Below are 26,284 nucleotides of genomic sequence, written 5' to 3'. Positions count from 1 at the left end.
GGAGCCACATGGACATGAGAAAGGATACTTTCACTGCCAGGGGCCGATGATGTAACACTTTTTATCATTCCCCAGAAGCCAGTGGGTTTGTTGTGCACTTCCCCTCTTTGAAACATGATCCTGTGGGCCATTGCCATCCTGAAAAGAGAAAAGATTCAGTTCTCAGCAGAGGTGAAAGCAATTGAAATTTCTTACAGGTACCGTTGTATTGCGTGCACACACCCCAGTGGGGGGGGGGATGCTCAGAACATGAGATGGGGGGGGGGTTGCGATACAACAGCACCTGTAAGAAATATTAAAGGTGGAATGGAGTGTGGGAGCCTCAGGTCAAGTGTTGGGAGGTGCAGGAGTCAGGGCAGTGTAGAGGGGCAAGGGTGTTATTTAGGGGGGCTGAAGATTCATACCAGGATGCTGCTTGTTATTCTCTTTCACTCTTGGGGAGCGAGAGGGAATCTCACAGCATGGGTCATTCACTCCTCTGCCCCCTTCACTCCCCAGCCAGGAGTGAGAGGAATGCAGGCATGCTGTGTGCTTTCTTCTTTCTCCCAGATGGGAAGAGGAACAGCAAGCAACATTCCTGTATGACTCTCGGTGGGAGTGGGTTTCAGCCTCCCCTGCACTCCCTAAATGGTGTTCTTGGGAGCTGGGGCTTGAGCAGGCCCAGACCAGTGGAAGAATAGGTTTCCAGACAGCCCCTTTAAGCTGTCTGACTGCCTGCAGTTTAGTAGAAAGCCACTGGAGCTCAGCTGGGAGCATGCCATGCCTCCTCCTGCAGCGAGTGCCCCACCCAGATGGCTCTTTCTTGCCAGAGCAGTGCATGGGGGTGTTCCAACTTACTGTCACCTCTGACTCGCAGAATAAGATGCATTCTGCTGCAGCCATTTGTAAAACTTACTCAGGGCAGAGAGACGTCCCAATCATCCACCCAACCACCAATCCTGCTCCAAAACAGACATGTCACTCAGCTCAGGAACGAAATCCAAACCTAATTAAACAAGCTGCCAAGCTATTCATATTTCAACAACACAGAATGGATTTCACACCAATTAAAAATAAAGATTCAAATGGTGTCTCAATCATGTGACTTGTCAGCTTTCCATGTCTTCTTCCAGATCATGTGACTTTCCGTGACCCCACAACCGATCAAATGCCTCTTTTCCATGGAACCTCAGTCACTATATAACTGTCTTCTCCCCAGAGCTATAAGGACTGGACTGAATATCATTACTGGGCTGTGAGACAAGCTTTCATAAAGCAGAATCATATAAAGCCATTATAGGACTAGACTGTTTAATGCTGTAGACCAGGGCTACTCAACATGCGACCCACTGCCCATTTGTTTGCAGCCTGTGATCCGGTTTGTGTTTATGTGGGGCTCAACAAGTGGTTCCTTGAACATGGCCTCTACTGGGAACACACTCCACAACGGCAAGGCATCTCCCAGGTGGAGTGAGCACTGAAAAACACATGTGGATGGGCTGGCTGGAACAGATGGGAACAGGATGTCGGCTTTTCTAGCCCCAGGAAGGAGGTGCTTTATGTGAAAGAAGCTATTTGCATATACTTGCATATTTAGTTGCATATACATGCAAATATACTTAAGTTGAGGCCCTCAGCATGTGCTGTGAGTATCATTGTGGCACCTGGGGCTTCCAAAGTTGAGTAGCCCTGCTCTAGTCTAGCCCATCTATACAAGACTTCAAGAACTGGATCAAATACAAAATCAGCTGCTGTATACTGTGCTTCATGCTCCTATTTAGACTACAACATAATCCCTATAATCACTGCTGTCACCCACCCTCATTACTTCAACATTTTGCTACACTGAAATGTGAGAACCACTTATCCAGACTTAAGTTGAAACCTATTCTTAGCACTGCCGATGCAATCTATGATTCCACTGTGTTTACTGGTCCCCTTTTTTGTATCCGCAGCCAGTACTGCCACATTTGGCATCATGCCCTTTTTAAGGGCTTGATAATTATTAAGCTAAAGCAGCCCACCCTCCCAACTCAAAATATGGAGCCTTATGACACCTAGCACAGCACAGAGGAGAAGTTCTCCAAAAACAGAGAACTTATAACTATCTAATTCCTCCCTATCACAAAAATATATGGCTGGAAAGGACCTGAAAAGTCATCAAGCCCAGCCTTTGTGCTGAGGCAGCACCAAGTAAAACTTAGACCTGTGGTCACCAACGGGTCGATCGCGAGCTACTGGTCGATCTCGAGGCCTTGACCAGTCGCTCGCGAGGCATCCTGTCCGCCCCGCCCCCATTTCCCTCCCACCCCTCAGAAGCCCCACTACCTACCTCAAGAGAAAACGGAGGTAGTGTCGGCTTCAGAAGTCCCGCAGCTTAGCGCCACTTCCGGCAATTCCAGAAGTGCACTAGCTGCTCTGCCGGCCCCCTGCACCGCACAGGACGGGTGAGTCAGCCCCGCGGGAGGCGCGCAGGGGATTTCCCGGCACGCGGGGGGGGGGGGGAGGTTGGCCCCGGGGCAGGCGCGTGCGCGGGGCTTCCCTGCGCGGGTGGGGGGGGTCGGCCCCCTGGGCAGGCACGCACTGGTTTTCCTGGGGGGTGGGGCAAGAGGAGAATGCTGGGACGAGGGAGATGAAGGGGACTCTCTGCCCCCACTGGCACCCCACTCCCGAGCCACAGAACGCTGTCCCCACTCCCCTGTCCTCAGCTACACAACGCTGTCCCCACTCCCGTCCCCACTCCCCTGGCCCCAGCCACAGAACTCTGTTCCCATTCCTGTCCCTACTCCCCGAACTCTGTCTCCACTCCCCTGTCCCCAGTTACAGAACTCTGTCCCCATTCCCATCCCCACTGGCACCCTGTCTCCAGCTGCAGAAACCTGTCCCCACTGGCACTCTGTCCCCTGCTGCAGAACTCTGTCCTCTGCCCTCCTGTTCCCTCTCCCCTACCCCCAGCCGCAGTACTCTGTGCCCACAAAATGTATAATTATAAATGCTTCATTTTAGATTTAAATAGCATGAATAAAAAACAGACCATTTATTTCATAACTATAAACACGTGATTTTAATTGTATGTATCTCATAATTTAAAAATAAACTGTTTATCAGAGTGTGTAAGTAAGGGCTGGGGATAGCAAGTGATGGACAGGAGGAGAATAGAGAGGGTGGGGCTTCAAGGAAGGGGCGGGGCTTCAAGGATGGGGCGGGGCGGTAGATCTTCACCTGTTCTGAGATTTAAAAAGTGATCTTGGGTGTAAAAAGGTTGGAGACCACTGACTTAGACAACCCCTAACATGCATTTGTCCAATTTTTCTTGTTCCCTTGGAAGCCTTTTCCAGAGTTTAACTACCCTTAAAGTAAGAAAGTTTTTCCTAATATTTAACTTATATCTCCCTTGCTGAACATTAACCCTGTTCCTTCAATGGACATGGAGAACAATTGCTTGCTATCTTCTTTATAACAGTCCTCAACGTTGCTGAAGACTTATGTCCCCAGCTTGGTCATCTTTACTTAAGACTAAGCATATCCAGATTTTTAACCTGGCCCTCATACTTTTTTATAAATCTTTTCTTTTTTTCTGCTCTCCTTTGGACTCTCTCTAATTTATACACATCTTTCCTAATGTGTGGTAACCAGAACTGGACATAATACTCCAGCTGGGGCCTCATCAGTGTCAATTAGAGCAGGACAATGCCCCTAAGAAAGAACAATCAGGGTGTTTTCATCAAGCTCTCTTCCACTCACCTCTAACATTGACAGGTGTACAACACATTTAATCCCAAATAATCTCCAATTTCTTTAGTGTCTAGATGCTATACTGTGCTAAAGTGAAATGCAGCCACTTCTGGGGTAAAGTGCAACCAGCACACAACATTCTGTACAGCAACACGGGAAGTAAGGAAACATGTGGTCCACAATACAAAGGCAAATCCCAACTCATAAAAAGTGGGCTATTTAATGCCTACAAAGAAAAGGTAGGAACTCAAATTGTAAGACGAAATACAGGCAGTCCCCGGGTTACGTACAAGATAGGGACTGTAGGTTTGTTCTTAAGTTGAATCTGTATGTAAGTCGGAACTGGCCAGTTCTGACTTACATACAGAATCAACTTAAGAACCCCAGGCGTCCCCAAGTCAGCTGCTGCTGAAACTGATCAGCAGCTGATTCCAGGAAGCCCGGGGCAGAGCAGCTCTGCCTGGGGCTTCCTGTAGTCAGCGCTGGTCAGTTTCAGCAGAAGCTGACTTGGGGACGCCTGGGGCAGAGCAGCTGGGGTGCTACTGGACCAACCCAGCAGCACCCCATCTGCTCTGCCCCAGACGTCCTGATTCAGCCGCTGCTGAAACTGACCAGCAGCGGCTGAATCAGGACCTGGGGCAGAGCAGCTGGGGTGCTGCCGGGTTGGTCCAATAGTGCCCACGGGCGCTGCAGGACCAATCGGCAGCGCCCCAGCTGCTCTGCCCCAGAGTCCAAAACAAAAGCCTGGTCTGCTGGGGGAGGGGGGAGCACACTAGCTGCGCCCCCTTCCCCCAGCAGACCAGGGACACGGGGAGCAGAGCCGCAGCGGCAGCGGGGTGCCGCGCCTCTGAGGCTTTGCTCTGGCAAAGCCTCTGAGGCGCGGGACCCCCCGCGGCTGCGGCTTCAGTCAGGGTGCCTGTGGTCTGCTGGGGCCCGTCCCCAGCAGACCACAGGCACCGGGACCCAAGCGGCAGCAGCGGGCGGGTTCCTGCGCTTGCAAAGCCTCAGAAGCGCGGGAACCCCCGCTGCTGCCGCATGAGACCCGGTGCCTGTGGTCTGCTGGGGACGGTCCCCAGCAGACCACAGGCACCCGGACTGAAGCCGCAGCCGCGGGGGGGTCCCGCGCCTCTGAGGCTTTGCCAGCGCAAAGCCTCAGAGGCGCGGGGAACCGCCGCTGCTGCCGCTTTGACTGAAGCGGCAGCAGCGGCGGTTCCCCGCGCCTCTGAGGCTTTGCGCTGGCAAAGCCTCAGAGGCGCGGGACCCCCCCGCGGCTGCGGCTTCAGTCCGGGTGCCTGTGGTCTGCTGGGGACCGTCCCCAGCAGACCACAGGCACCGGGTCTCATGCGGCAGCAGCGGGGGTTCCCGCGCTTCTGAGGCTTTGCTCTGGACGGTCCCCAGCAGACCACAGGCACCGGCACCCAAGTGGCAGCAGCAGCGGTTCCCGCGCTTCCGAGGCTTTGCTCTGGCAAAGCCTCAGAAGCGCAGGAACCCGCCCGCTGCTGCCGCTTGGGTCCCGGTGCCTGTGGTCTGCTGGGGACGGTCCCCAGCAGACCACAGGCACCGGCACCCAAGTGGCAGCAGCAGCGGTTCCCGCGCTTCCGAGGCTTTGCTCTGGCAAAGCCTCAGAAGCGCGGGAACCCGCCCGGTGCCCCTGGTCTGCTGGAGACGGTCTCCAGCAGACCAGGGGCACCGGAGCAGCTTACGAACGGGGCTTTCTCGCCCCGACTTCCGGGGCGAGAAAGCCCCGTTCGTAAGTGCGGATCCGACATAAGTCGGATCCGCGTAAGTCGGGGACTGCCTGTACTGAAAACCAGACCCAATCTGCATGGAACCCAATGCATCTACTTTGGAAGGAAGAAGGGCTGAGCTGCCCCTACCTATTCATAATTTTAACTATAGTTTTAGAGAATCTATGCAATTCAAACCCAAGGTGCTTCCATCATGAAAGATTTGCCTCTAAATGATATCCTCTTGTATGCCTTGAGGCTGGGGTCTGATTAGTCTGTATGACTGGGCCTAAGAAGAGCAGCACATTAGAGAACAATTTTTGAGCAAAACAAACAGTGGGAAACCTATTTGCAATACTCTTCTATATCTGAACAGAAAGAGGCCATTAATAACGGTTAGTAACAAAGCAGAGAAGCTGCTGGGACTAGCGACTGTAGAGAACAAATTGCAATTTTTCCCTCCAGTTCTACCAAACAACACTATGCTCAGATTAACAGAACTCTGTTTTAAGCTTTTCCTTATATACACATCAAGTCCAATTATGTGATTGGACATCTGTCTGGAAAAACAAACAAAATCTCAGTATAATCTTACTGTATGATCATAGCAATTTGCATTTTATATGACAGGCAAGAGATTTAAATATCAGGTGTTTACCACACTACAGATGCCATTTCCTAATAGTCTACGGGTGGCTCTGTATCCAGAATGTTTTCTTACTGGTAAAAAGCAGGCCTGATCTGGCAGCAGCAAGTCCCAACCATCTCTACCAACCCTGACAGCAACATGGCAACCAGTGACTAGAGGTCCCAAAGCACTGTACTTCGCAGCTAAGATACTTGGATCAAGATGCAGCATTGTATGTAAACTATGAAGGCCACTCTTCTATACTATGAGAGCAGCTATTAACTGTGTTGTGTAACAGTCAATCCACATTAAACCACTGGGTTTTGGGTTTGATTAAGTCTCTTCCCACTTACTGTCTGCTAAAATGTCTCTGCAATTACTGACTGAACTTTAGTTCACTAACAGGTTTTGGAATTTCTCCATCTTCTCCCTTTACAATTTAAATCAGATCTAGAATTTGAAGGGGAGTTAATCAGCCACGTCAGTGAATCAGCCAGCAGTAAACTAGAAGCCCTTGTGCAGCAGATATATTATAACACTATTATAATGTGTTCCAAAAGCAGTTATTTGGGGTGGGGGGTGAGGGGAGGGAAGGTTACTCCCATTTCTTTGCTGTGCAAATTTGGTGCCAGGTTGACAGTCTAGGAGAGTGAGGTCCCCTGTAAATCTGCAGAATGGCTACAGCCAGATCTATATTAGGGATGTTAGCTAGTGGGTAATACAGGGGTGGCAATAATTTTAATGGAGGGCCACTCCAAGATTTTGGTAAGTGGAGCACTTCTGTGGAGAGGACACGGAGCCTGGGATGGCGGCTGGGGTACAGAAGGGAGCTTGAGATAGAGGACTGAGGTGCAGGAGGGAGTGTGGGTTCTGAGAGGGAGATTGAATGAGGGGGTTGTGATCTGGGACAGGGACTTGGGGTGCAGGATCCAGGAAGGGTTATGGATGCAGAAGAGGATTCTGGCCTGAGGGAGGTTTCTAGGAGAAGGTGCAGGGTCTAGGAGGGGGTTGTGACCTAGAAGAGGTGGGGAGAGGGGATACAGAGGATTTCGGTGATGACCTGGGCCAGGGAGTTGAGGGGAGGGAAGGGTTGGGATGCCATAGGAAGGCTCTGGCTGGGAGGCACACACTTGGGCGGCTCCCAGCCAGCAGTTCTGCAGGTACCTAAGATGAGCTCCCTGTCTATGAGCTGGGCAGGCTGCTTCACGTGGCTCTGCTCCAGCACAGGGAGGGAAGGAGGGAGCGGGGGAGTGAAGAGGCTTCATTCGTTGACCCTGATTTCCACAAAATTTCTCAGTGCCTCTTGGCCGAAAACTAGCCAAGGGGGGGGGCTGAGGGATTTTGCTGGGGGGGGGGACATGAATCCTTAGCAGTTAGTGAATAATGAATATAACACATAATCAATAATGAATAATGAATATGCAAATAAAATGTTACTGGTCTACAAAAAGTTTATGAATGGGTTTGCCGGTCCACAGTTTAATACAAGTTGGGAACTACTGCACTAGCGCAAGGAATCTTATCTGATACAATTATGCAACTACTTCCTAGTGTTCCTTGTAAGCTATGTGCTTGTGAGGCCACTCAGGAGAAATTAACACACCACCCAGATGATTAGCAGAGCACCCACAACTAGGTTTTGAGTTTCTATTGGTGGTGCACATTGACACATGCCTCAGCGTACATAAAAAAAATTGTTCTTCATGTGTATGGAAAAGATTAGAGGGAACATTGCCCACCGCTCTGTCCTGCTGGGCCAGAAACTCTGGTCTCCCCCAACAAAGGTACAGAGTTGTGGTAACAGCCCCCTAGCATGCAACATAGGCACTGAGCAACTCAGCTCTAGGAAGACTTAGTTACAGGGACTTGTAAGCATCCAGGAGCACAGTCCCAAATGGGACAAAAACCGCAAATAAATCGGTCTTTGTATCAAAGTTTTACACAGAGCAAGCTCAAACTTCGCTCTTGTTATCAATGAAAGAGATATGCACAACCGCTGTCTTCCTCTCCAGTATCAATTATTTACGCTGGGTTTAATAATAAATGAAAGTGAAGTATAAAAAGTAGGAAAAAAGTAGTTTTTCCAGGTATTCTTGTGTATCCTCTTATCGTGGGGAAACGGTTTAAAAAACCAGCTGAAGATAATAATTGTTTGCTCCTCATCCCTTAAACAGAATTTCCCAAGGGCAGGAATCCTTTGTTCAATTCTCTCCCCGCCACTCCCCTACCAGAAGAATACGAAATTCAAGATGGATTCCAACACCAGGTGGCATGGTCACATGTCTTTGTAGAACCAATCACAGTTTGGGCTTATGGGATAAAACAAAAGTATTTACAGATCATTGTCTTCAGAACCGAACCATTACGTTCCTAAAGCGCCTCTAATGGCTTTCACTAGAAGACCTATATTAATAAACAGGTTTACACTTTATATTTCTAACTTCACGTACAAGAATAATCCATACACATAAATATAGATATTCCTGAACGATAGGTTACTTGCCCCATTTTGCAAAAAGCATATTTGAATTATGCATGTTCATATCCCAGGCTACATTTTCATAAAAAAATACGGGGGCATAATGTCACACTCACCTTTTCTTCTTACTGATGATCATGTCTATGGTTTGGAGCAGACGACGTTCCAGGGCTAAAATATCTGCATCTGTCACATTCCTGAAATTTACAAACAATATCCTTGGTACTCCACTCAAAAAAAAATGTGAATAAGGACAAGCGTGTCGGACAACAAATTGGAACTGAAGAGCCTACGTTAAGAGAGCATACACCAGTGATGGAAAGGGTCTTGCATTGTAGCTGGGACAGCTAGAATCAGCAGGCTTGGGTTTAGGAAAGGAAGGACCAGAACGAAACCTGTGCAAAGGCCTAGGGGAACAGATATGGGAAGATAGAAAAATCTCAAGGAATGTACAGAATAAAATTCCAAGAGGCTGTGGTTACCTGAGAAAGTAGGACATGTACGTGTATGGACAGTTGACAGCACCAAATCCAGAAAGCAGAGCCATGAGTGTCACTCCAATCACACCCACACGGCTGATGAGCTGCTCTATGGACAGGATTCCTGAGACACACAAAACAATGTCAGTAAGGGATTATTTTTACTGCATTGCTTTATACTTTGGTATCCTCATGAAATAATACAGCAATTATTTGATTACTTAGCCAAACTAACTGTTTCAGAGTCCAGGTGTCAGAGGTATTTCAAAACGTATGAGGCAGGTGGTAGGGAGAAGAGGAAGAGAATGATCTCCCAGGGAAGCACATGGAAAACTCAGGTTTTAAAATAGGACAGGAAACTAAAGCTAAAAAGAGTCTGTAGGAGACTAAATCACTGGCCCAGAAGTGACTAGTTTTAGTCACACGATGGCTGTTGGGCTTCATTTTCTAGCAGACATCTGTCCATGTTACCAAGTCCACTCTCACAACTAGCACTATATGGCAACAAAGGGTATCATTCTCAGCAAAATGGCCAAGAACTGATGAAACTTCTAAGATCAAAACTGGCCCCTCACTTGCAGAAGTGAGCTCTCCTACACCCATGTGTCAGATCTGATATGGACAGGGAGATGCTTACGCTGCTGCTGGCTCTGCTATAGCCAACTTATAGATACACATTATCAGAGGTACTGTGGTACCTCTTATGGAAGATCTTATGGAATTACATTTACATATTATTGTGAGCAAGGATTTGAGGGAGAGATGACAAATATTACAGCCTCGAGCAGTACTTTTGAGATCCATTGTTTCATCTGAATAACTATGTCGAGTTCTACTACATGGAACAGGACTCCCTCAGCTCCTCAAGAAACTAAAACACCTGGTAAATAAAGTGTCCAGCGGCCCACCAGGGGCTAGTCCTGGCGAACTTCCTGCAGGCTGCTTGCGGCATGTCTACACTGTGCACTGCTTTCAAAAGAAGATATGTAAATTCGGCGTGAATTTGCATATCTTCTTCTGAGATCATTTTCAGAAGAGTTTTTCACACACACAAAAAGCCGTCTAGATGTGGTTCTTCTGAAAAAACCCACTTTTTCGAAAGAACCCTGTACACCTCTTCTTTTTTTTTTTTTTGGAAGAGGGGTTCTTTTGAAAAAAGTCCCCCCCCCCGAAAGAACCGTGTCTAGACTACTTTTTTTCCCCCCGCCAAAAAACTGTTCTGAAAACGGGATCAGAAAATGTACTGAATTTGCATATCTTCTTTTGAAAGTCACAGGCAGTCTAGACATGCCCTATTGCCCACCTTTGCAGTCATGGGTGCCCTCAAGGGACCACAGAGGAGGAATACAGGTGCAGTTGCCATGAAGTGTGAGTCACTGACATTTTATATTACTGCTAATTTCACACTAAAAATACTACTTCAATAAAAATACACAGACTTAAGCTCTGCATTGCAGCCAATGCTGTTTAATATTTTAATATTAATATTTTATCAAAAAATGGGATTAAGTTTCAATTGTCCTTCCCAATTTTCTCTTGCCTGTCACAAGCACACACCAGGTTTTCATAGGTATCTAGTACCATAGACTCGTAAACACTGCTCACCTTTGGGAAATGGGTTATAAAGCAGCAGCCACACATTGCAGGTTTGAAGTTTATATGAATGTGAAGCCGAGGTGGCTGACAGCCAGGCCACATTTCATGCTTCAGAGAAGGGAAATAAATGATGAAAACAATACGAAAGGGCTTTAACAAAAAGGGGCTGAGACCACAGAGTCATGTGCAGCCAATGCAGATTTACACCAATTAGAGAACAATACACTGGCCTTTTGCCCCACATGTTGTTATATACTAGCAAGTAAAAAACAGATGCCTTTAAAAATGACATGTTAAATTGCTTAAAGCAAGATATCCCTAGCTTTTCCTAGCATTTCTCCTCTTCTGATCAGAGAGGAGACATACACAATATTCATTTTATAAAGCCAGAATGGGAGAAACAAAAATTTTAGTGGAAAACTAATTAAAAGTATATATTATCACACTGGTGATGCAGCAGAAGGCACTCTTCTCTCATAGTTTCTTTGAGCCAAGGCCTGCATATAATGCTACGGGGCACTATGTGACTGAAAGTGCTGTGTTTAAGACTAAACGTTAAAAATGAGATCCTTGAAATTTCTAATGGTCAAAGATTTAATGGCACTTTTGCACATAAAACATCCTGGCCAAATTCCAGTTGGATGGCTACAATCTGCCAAACCGAGCTCCTCCTGTAGTTTTAAACTACTTTCCCCCTACTCCTTAAATTGTTGTGCAATGTTGCTCTACACTACTGAAAAGCTACTATATTCAAACCCAAAGAAAAGTAGATTTCAGTGGGATGTGAAATAATCAGGCACTATTTCACAGAGATAAAAAAATGTTTTGGAATCATGGGTCAAGTATCTCAGGGTATGTCTACACTAGCCCCCTAGTTCAAACTAGGGAGGCTAATGTAGGCATTCGAAGTTGCAAATGAAGCCCGGGATTTAAATATCCCAGGCTTCATTTGCATCTTCCCGGGCGCTGCCATTTTTAAATGTCCCTTAGTCCGAACTCCGCGCCCGCGGCACAGAGTAGGTAGTTCGAATTAGGATCTCTAATTCGAACTACCGGTACACCTCGTTCCATTCATTTGCAACTTCAAATGCCTACATTAGCCTCCCTAGTTCAAAGTAGGGGGCTAGTGTAGACATACCCTCAGCTATTATAAGGTCAGACCGCACTGTTAATTTTCCCTTTTTTCTTTGGTCCTTTCAAGGATGGGGCTCACCAATGAGGGAGAATTCATCCATTAAGCATTGAAGGAAGGATTCTGCAGACATTCTTGTGCACAGAATTCTCTCGTTTCAATAGAAGCTGGAGAACACAATGATAAATATCAGGCCTCAAGAATTCAGTACTGACTATTCAGTAATGGCTGTTGATTTTTCTAAGTTTTTTTCTAACATGGACTTACTTTAGCATCCACAAGAAAAGAAAGAGTAAATATGGTGATCAACATTTAAGGCTTACATTTTCAGTACTCCCAAATAAGCAGGAAAAGTATGTTAAGTTCCTCTGGAATCCAGATTTGCCCATCACTTCCTGGCCTGCTAGATTTTTGCTGTTTTCAGGAAGGAAAACAATCCTGATGAATCAAGCAGTCCAGTTTGAACCTGTGTTGCGGTGACACTAAAGGTTCATGGGGGTTTCCTGACTGTCAGAGCTTATCCTCAGGAGTAAGCAACCAGCTATGAAATGTACTTTGGTTCACAGAGTTGCCAGGAGCCAGACAGTGAAATGCTGAAGCACTATCTCTGCAAAGGAGGAGGAGAATATATGCATATGAAACTCACCATGTTTTGGGCTGAGGATAGGAAATGGATCTCCTAGTTTCCAGAAGAAATACATGAACGTCAACCAAACAACACAGGAAAAGAGCAATCTTTGTCTATGCACTGAGAAAAGAAAGAAAAAAAGGCAGTATTAGGAAGTTCCTCGGTCTAGGCTTCATGAAAGGCTGCAGAATCACTGCATTGGTCCCAAAACTGTGCTGCATACAGATACAAAACGAGAGCAATCTGGCACTGCTACAATGCTAGCAGTATCTAGTACAGCCGTGGTCAATCCACAGCTCGCGAGCTGCATGAGTCTCTTGCCCCCCAAAAGTGCAGCTCACGAAGATGCTCCTGCGTCCCCACATCCCTCAGTGGCCCCCGCTCCCTGCTGGCTCCTCCAGGTTTCCCTGTGCTTATCAGGTCAGGGCTGCAGGGTTTTAAAAATGGTGCCCAAGATGGCGGCTGTCTTAACGGGGCAGCCTCCTTTTTAATTTTTTTGGGGGGGGGGGGGGGAGAGAAGCTTGACAATTCTGGTGTGGCTCTTCGCATGTCTTCCACCGCTGTTTTGGCTCTCTTTGTTAAATGGGTTGACCACCCCTGATCTAGTACTTTACTGATTAGGAAACTGACCAATCATAAAAATGGCTCAGTCACCTGACAGGCACAATCAAGAGTAAGGAGTCATGCAGTGATGTCCCTTTGTGGAAGTTGAGAGTGAGCTCCCAAACAAATAAGGAAACATGTTGCTAAATATTAAGGATCCTCCACAATGGTTAATTAAATTACTTTCAGACTGAACAGTCTTGTCACATTGGAAACCCTGAAAACTTTCTGAGATGAGGAGTTACCCAATCAGAACTGACACAGTAGGAGGAAAAATGGGAGGTATCCTTCAAAGAGAAAAGGGCCTGTCCCACACTGAGGCATAATTCTCAGACTAATCAATCTCACTTCAGTAAATCTGCATACTCACATAGTCGAATATTGCTCACAACAAAATAGCCAATGTAAAAAGGCACCATGAAGACAAGCACAAGCAAAATCACACACAGGTTCAGTTTCCAGTGAAAATACCGGGAGCTGAAAAGAAATCAGAAGACTAGTCAGGGCCTGATCATAATCAAAGGATTAAAGCTGAACATAACTCATCCCCCTCCTTCACACTTTTACATAGCTAGGTAGCACCTGCCCTGAAAGCAGCACTCTGGGACACCCCATACTGTATCTTACTCTAGAGGTCACAAATGTGCAAGGTAAGGAATTAGCATACCAAAACACAGCAAGGGGCTAGCTAATCAAGTACCCTATGTCCACAATGGTCAATGCAACTCCATAATTGAGCACCTAACTGAGCAGTAAAGCAAAAAAAAAAAAAAATCCTAATTCTAGCTAACAATCAATGTATGTCCCAAAGCAGGAAAATCTGAGAACGCCTGTCAATTTTTCCTAACCACTTTAATTATATATGTTCTTATTTGACAGTAGTACTTATGTGGAAATATCTCTCTCACTTAAGTGTATTCTTCGTCTCTGGAACTTGTATTGGGAGAAGTAGATTTCAGTATATCCATTTTAAATGTATTGCCTTTTCATTTCCTTAAGGCTACGTCTACACTACAGGCTTTTTGAGCAAGAAGCCTTTTATGCAAGAGTTTTTGCACAAAAACTTCTTGCACAAGAGCACGCCCACACATCAAAGCACACTGCAAAAGTGATGTGCTTTTGCACAAGAAAGCGTCCTCACTGCATGGACGCTCTTGCGCAAGAAAGCTCTGATAGCCATTCTGTGAATTCTTGCACAAATTCTTGTGCAAGAATTCTTGCACAAACGGGAGTCATGCCTCATAAAAGGAGGTTTACCTACGGTGGAAAAAGGCCTCTCTTCTGCCATTTTACTCTTGATTTCCTTGCGCAAAAGCGCATTTGAGGTGTGGACGCTCCATGGGTTTTTGCACAAAAACCTTGCAGTGCAGACAGCCTAGATGTGTGCACTCTTATTCTTGTACCATGGAAAGAGGTAAGTAAGAGCATCCAGTTGCCAGTCTTTATATTTCTGTTTAATCTCCCCTTTTTCTACCGTTTTTTGAAGACCTGATATGTTGAACTCTGTTTTTCTATGGAAGTCATCACTCCATGTCTTCAGTCATTTTAGATTAGTCAAGCAATAGTGATTACAAGATGAGAATGTATCATCAATTTAAAACTTACTGCCATATCATTCTTACTCTTCAGCAAACATAACATCTTATTTGCTACTTTCATCACCACAAAACACTGAGCAAATACTCTCTGCAGCTTTTATAATTACAGACCACTTTGCAAACATTGTCTGAGGGAAACAGCATAAACAGAATCATCATTTTGTAGATGGACAAACTGAGAGGGAGGTACGGGACTTAACCAATTACAGTAAAACTCCGATGGTCCGGCATCTGATGGTCCGGCACCATCAGGAACCCGGAAGTGCTCCGGGCAGCCGGACCATTGGAGCTGCTCTGCCCCCAGCTTCCCCGATTAAACCGCTGCTAAAACTGACCAGCGCTGAATCCGGGAAGCAGGGGACAGAACAGCTGGAGTGCTGCCGGGTAGGTCCAGTAGCGCTGCCCCTCGGGGCTGCGGGACCACCCGGCAGCACCCCAGCTGTCCCGGATTCAGCCACTGCCGAAACTGACCAGCGGCTGACTCCAGGAAGCCTGAGACAGAGCAGCTCTGCCTCTGGCTTTCTGGAGTCAGCCGCTGATCAGTTTCTGCAGCAGCTGACTTGGGGACACCTGGGGCAGAGAAGCTGGGGTGCTGCCGGGTTGGTCCAGTAGCGCCGAGGAGCGGCGCTGTGGGACCAACACGTCAGCACTCCAGCTGCTCTGCCCCAGGCGTCCCCAAGAGCAGCTGGGGTGCTGACAGGTTGGTCTCGCGGCGCCAAGGGCCGGCGCTACTGGACCAACCGGGCAGCACTCCAGCTGCTCTGCTGCAGGCGGCCCCGATTCAGCCGCTGCTGAAACTGACCAGCAGTGGCTGAATCAGGGACTCCTGGGGCAGAGCCGGACTATCAGAAGGGAGGGCTATGAGGGGGTCTGGGGTAGCATCCCCCCACCCCACCTCAGACCCCTCATAGCCCCCCTTCTGATAGTCCGGCATATCTGATAATTCGGCACCCCCTGGGTTCTAAAGGTGCCGGATTATCGGAAGTTTACTGTACCCAGTAAACACCACCCTTATCAAGTGATGCTTACCAGATAACAGTAGGGATATAAGCAGGTAGTTGAGTAGGAACTCAACCAGTTGCTTTTCCCCCCTTGCCGCCTCTATCAAAGAGGCAGAAAGGTTGGGGAGCACAAGTCAGCTCCCCCATGCACCATCTCTGCAGGGGGCAAAGGAAGAAGAGGGCAGTGGAAACAGTGCGAGCGGGAATTGAAACAGTCCCACTCCTGCTGATCCATCTGCTGCTCCTCTCCCTTTTAAATGTACAAAATCCGCCTGCAGCTCTTGTACATTTCAAATGAAGAGGCACAGAGGGGAACCTGTGCCAGTGGGGACTGCTGCATCAGTCCCCGATGGCATGGGTTCCCGCTGCCTCTGTCCCTTTGAAATGTACAAGAGATGTGGGCAGCTCTTGTACATTTCAAAGGAAGAGGCACAGGGATATAGCAAGCGTCCCCTCCCCCCTTATCAACTAAATGAGTAGTCGATGGAAATTCCATTGACTACTCGTTTAGCTGATTAATCAAAATGTAACATCCCTAGATAACGGTTAACTGGTGCCCAGGAGCAGCCCCCCACTTGGGCCTAACACACTGCAGACTCGGGCAGAAGCTGGGAGTCCAATGCAGGGCCAGCAAACCAGAAAACCTGTGAGGGCTGGGGGTTGCTTCAGCTAGGCTGGAGCAAACCTCTACCCAAGATCCCACTTAATAGGTTAACTAGATAAAACTAATATTTAACCGGTTACTGATTAAATGGGATTTTACATCTCTATTTACCACCCTGAGCAAGATGATAGCAGAAACTGGATGGGAACTCCTGGCTTCCAATCTTGTGCTCAATCATGCATGATCCTACTGCTCAGATGTCTTCACTGAGTTATTCACATTGTTGCTTACACCTTGATATGTGGACATTTAACTCAGAAATTGTACCCAAGCAGATAGAGAATAAGAGAAAAGCTAGGCCTTTATCTAGGAAAGCATGGGCTGGCAGCCCCCACACCTACCTGCTATTTAGCACCCCTAGGATCTCAAAGATGATGAGTTCAAACATGGTGCAGCAGAAGGCGAAAGTCACAGAGAAGACCACCTGCACAACATACTGTCGCACCTGAGATGGAGGAAACAAGTCAGAGACAAGAATCACTTCCATCTTCACAGGGTACCGGCTATGTATAGTTCAGACAGGGGAAACCAGCCTCAGCATAAAAAGGTCAAAACTTGAGATGCCTGGACCTTGCCAAAAAAAGGTCAGTTTGCAAGGAGTCAGAGGATTACACAGAATTTGTACAACTTTAAGCTGACTGCAGTTACCTTTGTACTTAAGACAGAGGTACAGTACACAGAGGTATGTCTATACTGGCGCGATCTTGCGCCAGAGCTATGCAAATGAGGCTAAGTGTGGAATATCGCCGAGCCTCATTTGCATATCTAATGAGTCGCCATTTTGCGGAAGAGACTCTTGCGCAAGAAGGAGCTGTCTACCCTGCCCCTTCTTGCACAAGAAAAACCCTCTTGCGCAATGCCGTTATTCCTGAAAATAATCAGCGTAACAGCATTCTGCAAAAGGGTTCTTCTTGTGCAAGAAGGGGCAGTGTAGACAGCTCCTTCTTGCGCAAGAGCCTCTTCCGCAAAAATGGCAGCTCATTAGATAGTCCACACAGCCTCATTTACATAGCTCTGGTGCAAGATTGTGCCAGTGCAGACATAGTCAGAGAAATTATATCAGGGGTGGTTCGGAACCTAAGGCCTGGGGGCCAAATCCAGCCCCCGGGGCTGAGAGCTCCACCCTCAGCACTGGGGAGCCTGCCCTGGTGCTCCAGCCTCCCTCTCTCTACCGGGCACTCCCCGCCACCCCACCATGGGGCTTGAGCACATAAAGTCTCCTAGCTTGGGCCCTCCTGGGCTCTGGTGTGCAAGTGTCTTTCTCCTCATATGGGGGCCACATCAGTGAGACTTGGTTTGTTTGTGGGGTTTTTTTGGTTCTCGCTTGTGTGCCCCTGACTGATTTTTCTGTGGATTAGTGGCCCCCAACCCAAAAGAGGTTCCCCACCCCTGGACTACATGCTGCAGCCAGGCCATGTGAATCAAGATGGTACATCACTTGCTGACTCCTGTAGTCTTAGCTAGTCCAAACTCTAAATTCTAGACATGGGAAGTCATGGCTTGCACTGCAATGCTCTCTGGGACTGCATTTGGCCTGCAGTTTGACCATTCCCAGTCTACACAATCTCTCTCTCATTTTGCTACACTGTCACAGTTTTATCCTGTATCATCTTTTTCCTAACAGTCAAGTCACACTGTCCTTTTAAACACCTTTCTAAAATTTAAAATCAAGGGACGCTATCAACTCAAAAATATTGTCTTTTGTCTGAAAATTTTATACATACTACTATTATGAGGAAGACCAAAGATGAATATAACCCAAAGAGATGAGGAATAAATATTACATATAATATTAAATATATATAAACATGACAAGCATTTTCTACATTTTCAATTTGTTTATATTTAACAGCACTGTGTATGGTAATTTTCACTAGTTTTCCTGGAATAGTCCATTTCCTCTGTTGTCTAGTTGTTGTCAAAGAGCAACAGGAGAGGAAAAGTAATCTTTTTAAAAAACAGGAAAATGTAACTGTAAAACCACAAAAATACAGCTGGGAGAACACAAAAGAAGGTGAACCCAAAGGAAATACAGGCAGTCCCCGGGTTACATGGATCCAACTTACATCGGATCCCTACTTACAAACGGGGTGAGGCAACCCCGCACTAGCTGCTTCCCCCCCCAGCAGACCAGGGAGACGCAGAGCAGCTTTTCTCAGCAGACACCTCAGCTTGAGAATAAAGGACTGAGGGAAGTGAGGTGTGGGAGAATAAAATTGAGCTCTGGAGAAATGTTTGGCTAGAGTTTCCCTTACAATATGTACCAGTTCTGACTTACATTCAAATTCAACTTAAGAACAAACCTACAGTCCTTATCTTGTACGTAACCTGGGGACTGCCTGTATTCCAAACTGCTTTTTGCTCATTTTATTTCAAGGTGACAGCTTCATTTCAAGACGTAAAGAGTAACAATTTGAATGAAACGCTCCCGCTCACCTCATAATCCTTGAATAGCCGGCGCATGAAGAACAGCCATCCAAATCCAAAGAAGAGTACCTGTAAGAGAAAGGACAATCCGCAGGTATTAGCTAAGAAGAAACGTCCAAAATGGTAAGTCCCAAACTTGTTGTTAACACTATACCAGACAAATCACAGAAAGCAGTTCCTAAGTATGCAATAACCTAGGACAGTAGTCCCCAACACGGTGCCCGTGGGAGCGCGAATTGGCCGCTCGTGCCCCGGGCGCGCGGCGCTTGGAGGGTGAAGGGGGGGAGCGCCGGCCCCGGGCGCACGGCGCTTGGAGGGTGAGGGGGGGGGAGCGCCGGCCCCGGGCGCGCGGCGCTTGGCGGGGGGGGCGCCGGCCCCGGGCGCGCGGCGCTTGGCGGGGGGGGGGGGCGCCGGCCCCGGGCGCGCGGCGCTTGGCGGGGGGGGGGGCGCCGGCCCCGGGCGCGCGGCGCTTGGCGGGGGGGGGGGCGCCGGCCCCGGGCGCGCGGCGCTTGGCGGGGGGGGGGCGCCGGCCCCGGGCGCGCGGCGCTTGGCGGGGGGGGGGGGCGCCGGCCCCGGGCGCGCGGCGCTTGGCGGGGGGGGGCGCCGGCCCCGGGAGCGCGGCGCTTGGCGGGGGGGGGCGCCGGCCCCGGGAGCGCGGCGCTTGGCGGGGGGGGGCGCCGGCCCCGGGAGCGCGGCGCTTGGCGGGGGGGGGGCGCCGGCCCCGGGAGCGCGGCGCTTGGCGGGGGGGGGCGCCGGCCCCGGGAGCGCGGCGCTTGGCGGGGGGGGGCGCCGGCCCCGGGAGCGCGGCGCTTGGCGGGGGGGGCGCCGGCCCCGGGAGCGCGGCGCTTGGCGGGGGGGGCGCCGGCCCCGGGAGCGCGGCCCTTGCAGGGGGGGGCCCCCCAGCACGCGGCTATGGGGGCGCCCGGCAGCCTCTAAAGGTTGGGGACCACTGACCTAGGAGGTCCAAAATGGCTATTAATGTTGGGAGAGGGAAATATTAAAGTGAGATGAAATATAATACACACAGTTTCACTGTCTTACTGCAGACCCAGTAATGCACAACTTTACAATGAGAGGAAGCAGAGGCAAAACAAGCATCTTGGCTTCCACAATCCATGCTTCTTCTAATTATAAGCAGACATTATGAATAGGGATATGAATACATAATGGTGGAAATGGTTTACCAATAAGCCTGGGGTTATCAGTTAACATTCATGGTTACACATAGGCACTCGCCCCACTCCTTGGGAGCTGGCTGCGGCTCCCACACTGCTGCCTCTATATTACAAGGCAGCTGCGCAGAAGCAGCAGCCAGCTCCCCAGGAGTGGGGCTGAAAGAAGGAGCTGGTACGCTCTGGGAACTGGCTGTTGCCCCACACTGCTGCCTGATACAGAGGCAGCAGCATGGGGCAGGAGCTGGTGCATGCCAGAAGCCGGCTTTCAGAGGCAGCAGTGCAGGACTGCTGCCAGGGAAACGGATTGCCACTGCAGGTGCACGTAACTGTGTAACCACTGAGCTTTTCAGTGGTTACACAATTACCCGCTTTTTAACATCCCTACTAACGAAATCATCTTTCATTAGACTAATGAAGACCTAGAATAAATTTTATTTTTATATAGCTGCCTTAACACACTATCACAATATTTTAGAACAGAGATTCCCAAACTTTTTGGCATCACGCACCCCCCTTCTTGATTTTTGAAAAAACCCTCATGCCCCCTGCCAAAAAAAAAAAAACACAAACACAAACAGCAAAACTTGTTGAGGGGGAAAAAAAGGAACTGAGCAGGGCAGCAAAATTTGATGGGGAGATGGAGGCTAGGTTGCCTCGCAGCCCCTTCCCCCCCCCAGGGGGCACATCCCCAGTTTGGGAATCCATGTTTTAGAAAGAGGTTTAAATGAAAAAATATAAGGTGAGAGGCAGCTTAAAGGTAGGGAAAGAGTTACAAGTAAGGCAGAGTGTATGAAAGCCAGATCCTCATCTATAAACAAATTACAGAGTGAAGACAGATCCGGTCCAATAATGCTTTTCACTTACATGGCACTTGTCATCAGAGATTCTCAAAGCGAAACACTTTATTACTTTACATTAGCTAGGCTTCAGTTTTTGGAAGACAGAATACCATATCCTTTTAGGAGATGGATAAACTAAGGTGTACAGGGGTTAGATGACTTGTTCAAAATTGAGTAAGTAAATTGCAGAACTTAAAATAGGAATCTAGAAACCTGACTGCCAATACCCTCCTCTAGCCACAGGATCTCACATCTGTTTCTCAAATGGCACAAAATCATCAGTCTGAAAAATAGGTGGGTATAAGTTAAGAGAAGATGAACACAAAGAAATTTTTTAAAAAAAATCTTCCATGTTATCTTAAAAGGATAATTTGATGAGATGACAAAATCCGAAAGCCAAACCGGATGACAGTGATACTGCATCATTTCCTAAAATAAGGGGTAGCCTGTTTTTTGTCAAAGTCCAAATTTCTTGGCCAAAGTATAGGCAGGGTCCAAACTCCAGAGGAGAGAGAGAAGAGAGAAGAAAATAGTAGTAATAATAAATAATAAATAATATGTAAATGAAAAGATTTCAAGGTCCATGCAAAAGTTTCCGTGGTCTGGATTTGACCTATGGTCAGGGCTGGTCTTACCATAAGGCGAACTGAGACAACCACCTCAGGTACCAGACTGGGGGGGAGGGGAGGGCGCCACTAGGACCTGGAGAGTAGAAAATTGTGTCTGCTGCTGGTGCAGTGAGAGGGTATGGGGGTATCATTTGAGCTCCCCACCTCAGGTGCCAAAATGTTGTGGGCCGGCCCTGCCCATGGTCCACCTACTGACTACTCTTATCCCCAGAACACATTAAAAATGTAATAGCATTATGGCAGACAGAGCAGTGACTGAGGAGGAACAAATAAATAAATAGTAACAAACAGTAAATGAGCACTAAGAGGACAAATTCTGTCTAGACTCCCAAAATGGAAGAACGACAGTCAGAGATAAGGAAGACATGGAAAGAATGAGTCAAGGAACACCAAACATTTTTGCCTGGAAAGCAAATTAACATTTGAATTGAAGAGAGTGATTGAAAGCAATCAGAGAAAATGTGACAAAAAAATGTGTTCATTGAAGCAACCGATAGCAAAAGGGTAAGAAAGGGGTATGACTTATTCTCTAAGCCTTCTGTCTGAGGGTGAGTTAAGAAAGTATTATAGGTGTTACCAACATAAAGTGTTTATTCCAATGTTGAGGCTGACAAGGAACAAGTACAGAGGGAACAGAGAAATACATACTAGAAAACTATGAACACAGATGAATTTTTACCTAATGTCATAAAGATTAGGACTCATTTGATACTTACATTGGACAAACACTCAGGAAGACACAATCTGAAGAGTTCATGGTCTAATTTAAGATGTTACGAGTATTAATATAAAGGGCTTAGAAGAGAAAGAAATACAGGCATCCCCGGGTTACGTACAAGATAGGGACTATAGGTTTGTTCTTAAGTTGAATTTGTATGGAAGTCGGAACTGGCTCCAGATTCAGCCGCTGCTGAAACTGATCAGCGGCTGACTACAGGAAGCCCTAGGCAGAGTTGCTCTGCCCCCGGCTTCCTGGAATCAGCCGCTGATCAGTTTCAACAGCGGCTGAATCTGGACTCCTGGGACAGAACAGCTGGGGCACTGCCCGGTAGGTCCCCACAGCTAGCTACACCCCTTCCCCCCACAGCAGACCAGGGAGACCCGAGCAAAGCCACGGAGGCGCAGAGGTATAAACTAAGCTTTATACTGCAGAGCCTGCTGTACAGGTAATGTAACCACTGAGATTTTCAAAGGTTACAGGGTTACCCTATTACATGATTTTTAATATTCCTAGTTGTAACAGGGCAATGATCCATTTTAACTGGAAGAACTCCACGTGAGAATATGGCTATTATAAAAGATGACTGGAGGAAATGAAAGTGATACAGATGGTCCTAGGTTGCCAGGGCCAGCCCACAACATTTTGGCACCTGAGGCAGGGAGCTCAAATGACACCTCCATGTCACCTTTTCTCTTTCCTGCCTGTTATGTCTCTTATGCCCTCCTTTCTTATGCCCTCCTTCCTCCAGCACAGCACTCCACCATCTCTGTGCATCTAGAGCAGAGAGACTACACCATCAGCAGACAATTTTCTACACTCTGGGTCCTATTGGGCCTTCCTCCCCCCCCAGTCTGGCACCTGAGGTAGCAGCCTCAGTTTGCTTCATGGTAAGGCCAGCTGTGTAGGTTGCAGGTGGCTGAAAGGATAATGATGTGTCTGAGCTCTATTTGTCAAGAAAACACGTAATAGAAATAGATTAAAATTTTTCAAACTTGGAAAGTGAAATTGCTATAAATGTCTCAGTGCTAAACAGGAGGCAGTGGCCATGAGTAACTAGTGCTCTGGACACTGACAGAGCCAAGACAGCCAGTTCGAAGGACAGCCGGCTGAACTTTCTCCATGGGCTGCCACACATGGCAAATCTGGATTTCTACCAATTATGATGGGTTATAGGAATTCAAGTCTCAGCAATCAGTCACACCATCCACCTTGCGATGACAATCCTGAGATTATTCTATTCAGTTGAATACCGGTTTAGTAATGAAAAGATCCAGATTCATCTTGAGATTTTTGGGTAATTTTATTCTGATGCCAACTTCACCAGGTTCTCAAGAGGAATCACCAAAAGATCCTGGGCGGCTTTACACTCTGGAAAGCCCTGATTCCCCCCCCCCCCCCCCAGTGAAGCAGTGAATCGTTACATGAAGAGCTCAGGAACTATAAGCGCAAGCGACAGGGCAGGCAGCAGTGGAGCTGCTCTCACACTGGGACACCCCTTCCCCGTGTGCAGCCCCTTCCCCCTCATAACCTCGGGGAGCTCAGTGAGCCCGCCACAGGCCACGCAGCGTGAGGGATTAGCCCAAGGACCGGGCCGTGCGGAGACATTTGGGGCCCCAGTGCGCGCCCAGGCGGGGGCTGCCTCCGTGCCTGGCTGCCGGGTCCATGGCTCGCAGCAGCCCCCCCCCGCCCCACGCTCCCTGCGCCCCCGAGCGCCTCGAGCCGGCCGGGGCCGCAGCTGTTTGGAGGAGCCGGGCCCCCCCCGTGGGGCAGCGCTGGGGGGCCGCGCGGGGTCACACAGCAAGGGGGAGGGGCGGGCGCGCGCCGAGCGGTACCTGGGAGGTGACCATGATGCCGGAGTCGATCAGGAAGCTCATGGTGGGGGGGAGGGGGGCGCTACCCGGACCCACCAACGGCTGCTCCGACTCCCAGCGCGCGCCGTCGGCCCGGCGTGGCTCCGCCCCCCTCCGCTTCGGCGTCTGCGCGAGGTGGGGCCAGAGGGCAAGGGGCGGTGGCTGCGCAGCTGTGGGCGAGGCCCGAGAATCTGAGGGGAGGGGCGGGGCCAGGCAAAAAAGGGCGGGGCCTGGGAGTTCTGCGGGGGCGTGGCCATTGGGCAGGGCAGCTCTGCAGGCAGGGGTGTGGCGGGAGCTGGGGCATCGTAACAAAGTCTTTATCCTTCTAGCGCGTGGTATTTGCCTCATTTTTGGGAGCATCTTCATTGCAAGCCAGCCACCCCCTTAGTGGAAGCGTTTGATGCTATGACTTAGGGAGCATTTTGTGGTGGCAAACTTTGGTCTTAAAGCACAAAGGCCTTCATAAAATCTTGTTGGATTTAAGAGAATACATAAACCCGGCAACTCACCTACTTATTATTTGTGCCAGTGTCTGGGCCGGCAGTTAACTGAGCACAGTTTGTCTTTATTTCTAGCAGCTCAGCTGCATTAACTGAAAACACAGTAAACACGTTCCCAGTTTCACTTTTTCCATGTAGTTGACATGTTACTGGGAATGGGAGGGGAGGCAAGTGCTATTATGAAGAGAAAGGATCGTGATTCTCCATGAGTTGTGGTTCATGCTGTGCAAAAGTTAGGGAAAGCTGAAAAACACCCTATATTTACATGGTTTATTTTTTGAAATTCCATTCTGTATGCCCACCTATTTAAATGGCACTATTTTTAAAGTAAACATCTTAGTGTATAAAAAAAATAACCATCCAGAACACTACCGGAAATATTTTTTTCCTAACATACCTTTCCATTTCAGAAAAATTAAGTTTCTGGCCATTAGAGTAGGGCTATTAGGAGCTAGTAGCACTATTATTGCTGACAATGAGTTAAATGTTGAGTAGAGGATCTGAATGCTAGACTTTATAGTTGTTTTTAGAGTGCTCATAAGGAACATTGAGGAAGCTTAATTCAGTTTCCTAACTAATGCCAAGCAATGAGACCAGCAACTGATAGGGAATATATGACCACAGAATGTGTACAGGAGGCAGCAAAAGGAAAGGGCCAGCAAACCAAAGGACAGGAGATCAATAAGAGGCATGAGTAGAGTCCCATTGCTTTTTCCCTGTTTTGATTCCTCTATTCCAGTTACATTATCACACAAGTTCTGAGTGCATCATACATCATCTGAGTGATCCAGGGACATCATCCTACATAAGGGGAACAAATTCCACTGCAAATAATAAGTTCCCATACAAGATCCTATTAACTACATATTTTTAAAAAAATCCAGATTGTAAACTGGAGTGATGGAATTTTTCCCATAAGTCTAGTATAAATAGCACAAAAGGGAAGTGAAAGTTCAGCCATGGAATTTCCTGGGATTGATCAGTTTGAGGGTCAGCCCATTATATTATGATCATGCACTTATTTGTATTTAATAGTATTATTTATTGGTCTCTCAAAAATCTGGGCCAAGCCATCTTTAGTCAGAAATTTAAAAAATAACTGTAAACAAAGAGGCTAATGGTTTTGGAGTTGGACAAAGCACAGCATACTGCTGTTTGAAAGTCAGGGACATTTATTAATTACAGTGTATTTTATTATTAAAATTAATCTCCATTGTGTGCTATTGAGTCACCAGATAGATCTTAAAGTCTCACTCCATTTGGGAATTCACGTTGCAAATCTTCTTGCTTTGATTTTTTTCCCTTTTCCATTACATTGTGAAGAAGCAAAATGTCACTTCTAGTGGGGAAATTAACATAGGAGATTACAGGATCTGAGTCCTTTCTTATAATGAAACCTACTACCATCCAGTGGTAGAGCTGACTGAAGTGTAAGGGTAAAGGTATGACTGCCCCACCTGCCCAGCCACCTTTAGGTGTATGTCAGTACCTTTTCAAGCCAATAGGTAGACTGGTTTAATAGCAGTGACCCATGACCCTCTCTGGCTCTGTCACTGCTCAAAATCTGGTTCTGATACTGCTATTATCAACTGTAAGGTTGATGTCTGAGTTTTCCAACTTCTTTCTCTATGTACTTATACTTAAAAACACATCCTCACTAATTCCATGGAAGTGTTGGATTTGATATTTTATATTAGAAATGACCATTATACAAGGTAAAATTCTGCTCTTGGTCACATCCTACTGACATAAACACATAGTCTGCGTCTAGACTGGCATGATTTTGCGGAAATACTTTTAACGGAAAAGTTTTTCCGTTAAAAGTATTTCCGTAAAAGCGGGTCTAGATTGGCACAGATGCTTTTGCGCAAAAGCATCCATAGTCAGTCTAGAC

The 26,284-nt window shown here is 47.8% G+C and overlaps 1 protein-coding gene across 1 annotated transcript in view; it reads right to left on the bottom strand.

The window, feature by feature from the left end:
• Positions 1–24,034, bottom strand: part of GPR89B (G protein-coupled receptor 89B) — a 42,024-nt gene extending 17,990 nt beyond the window's left edge. The window contains exons 1-8 of the mRNA XM_075909471.1: positions 23,873–24,034; positions 18,686–18,745; positions 16,591–16,694; positions 13,357–13,463; positions 12,402–12,503; positions 9,031–9,151; positions 8,665–8,745; positions 29–138 (exon numbers count right to left, since the gene is read on the bottom strand). Coding sequence (XP_075765586.1) covers positions 29–138; positions 8,665–8,745; positions 9,031–9,151; positions 12,402–12,503; positions 13,357–13,463; positions 16,591–16,694; positions 18,686–18,745; positions 23,873–23,914 — 727 coding nt within the window. The 5' untranslated portion in view covers positions 23,915–24,034. The remainder of the gene's footprint in view (positions 1–28; positions 139–8,664; positions 8,746–9,030; positions 9,152–12,401; positions 12,504–13,356; positions 13,464–16,590; positions 16,695–18,685; positions 18,746–23,872) is intronic.
• Positions 24,035–26,284: the final 2,250 nt, after the last annotated feature.

This window comes from Pelodiscus sinensis, chromosome 1, assembly GCF_049634645.1.
Source record: "Pelodiscus sinensis isolate JC-2024 chromosome 1, ASM4963464v1, whole genome shotgun sequence".
In the NCBI taxonomy this organism is placed as follows: domain Eukaryota; kingdom Metazoa; phylum Chordata; order Testudines; family Trionychidae; genus Pelodiscus; species Pelodiscus sinensis.
This window is presented reverse-complemented; position numbering and strand designations above follow the sequence as displayed.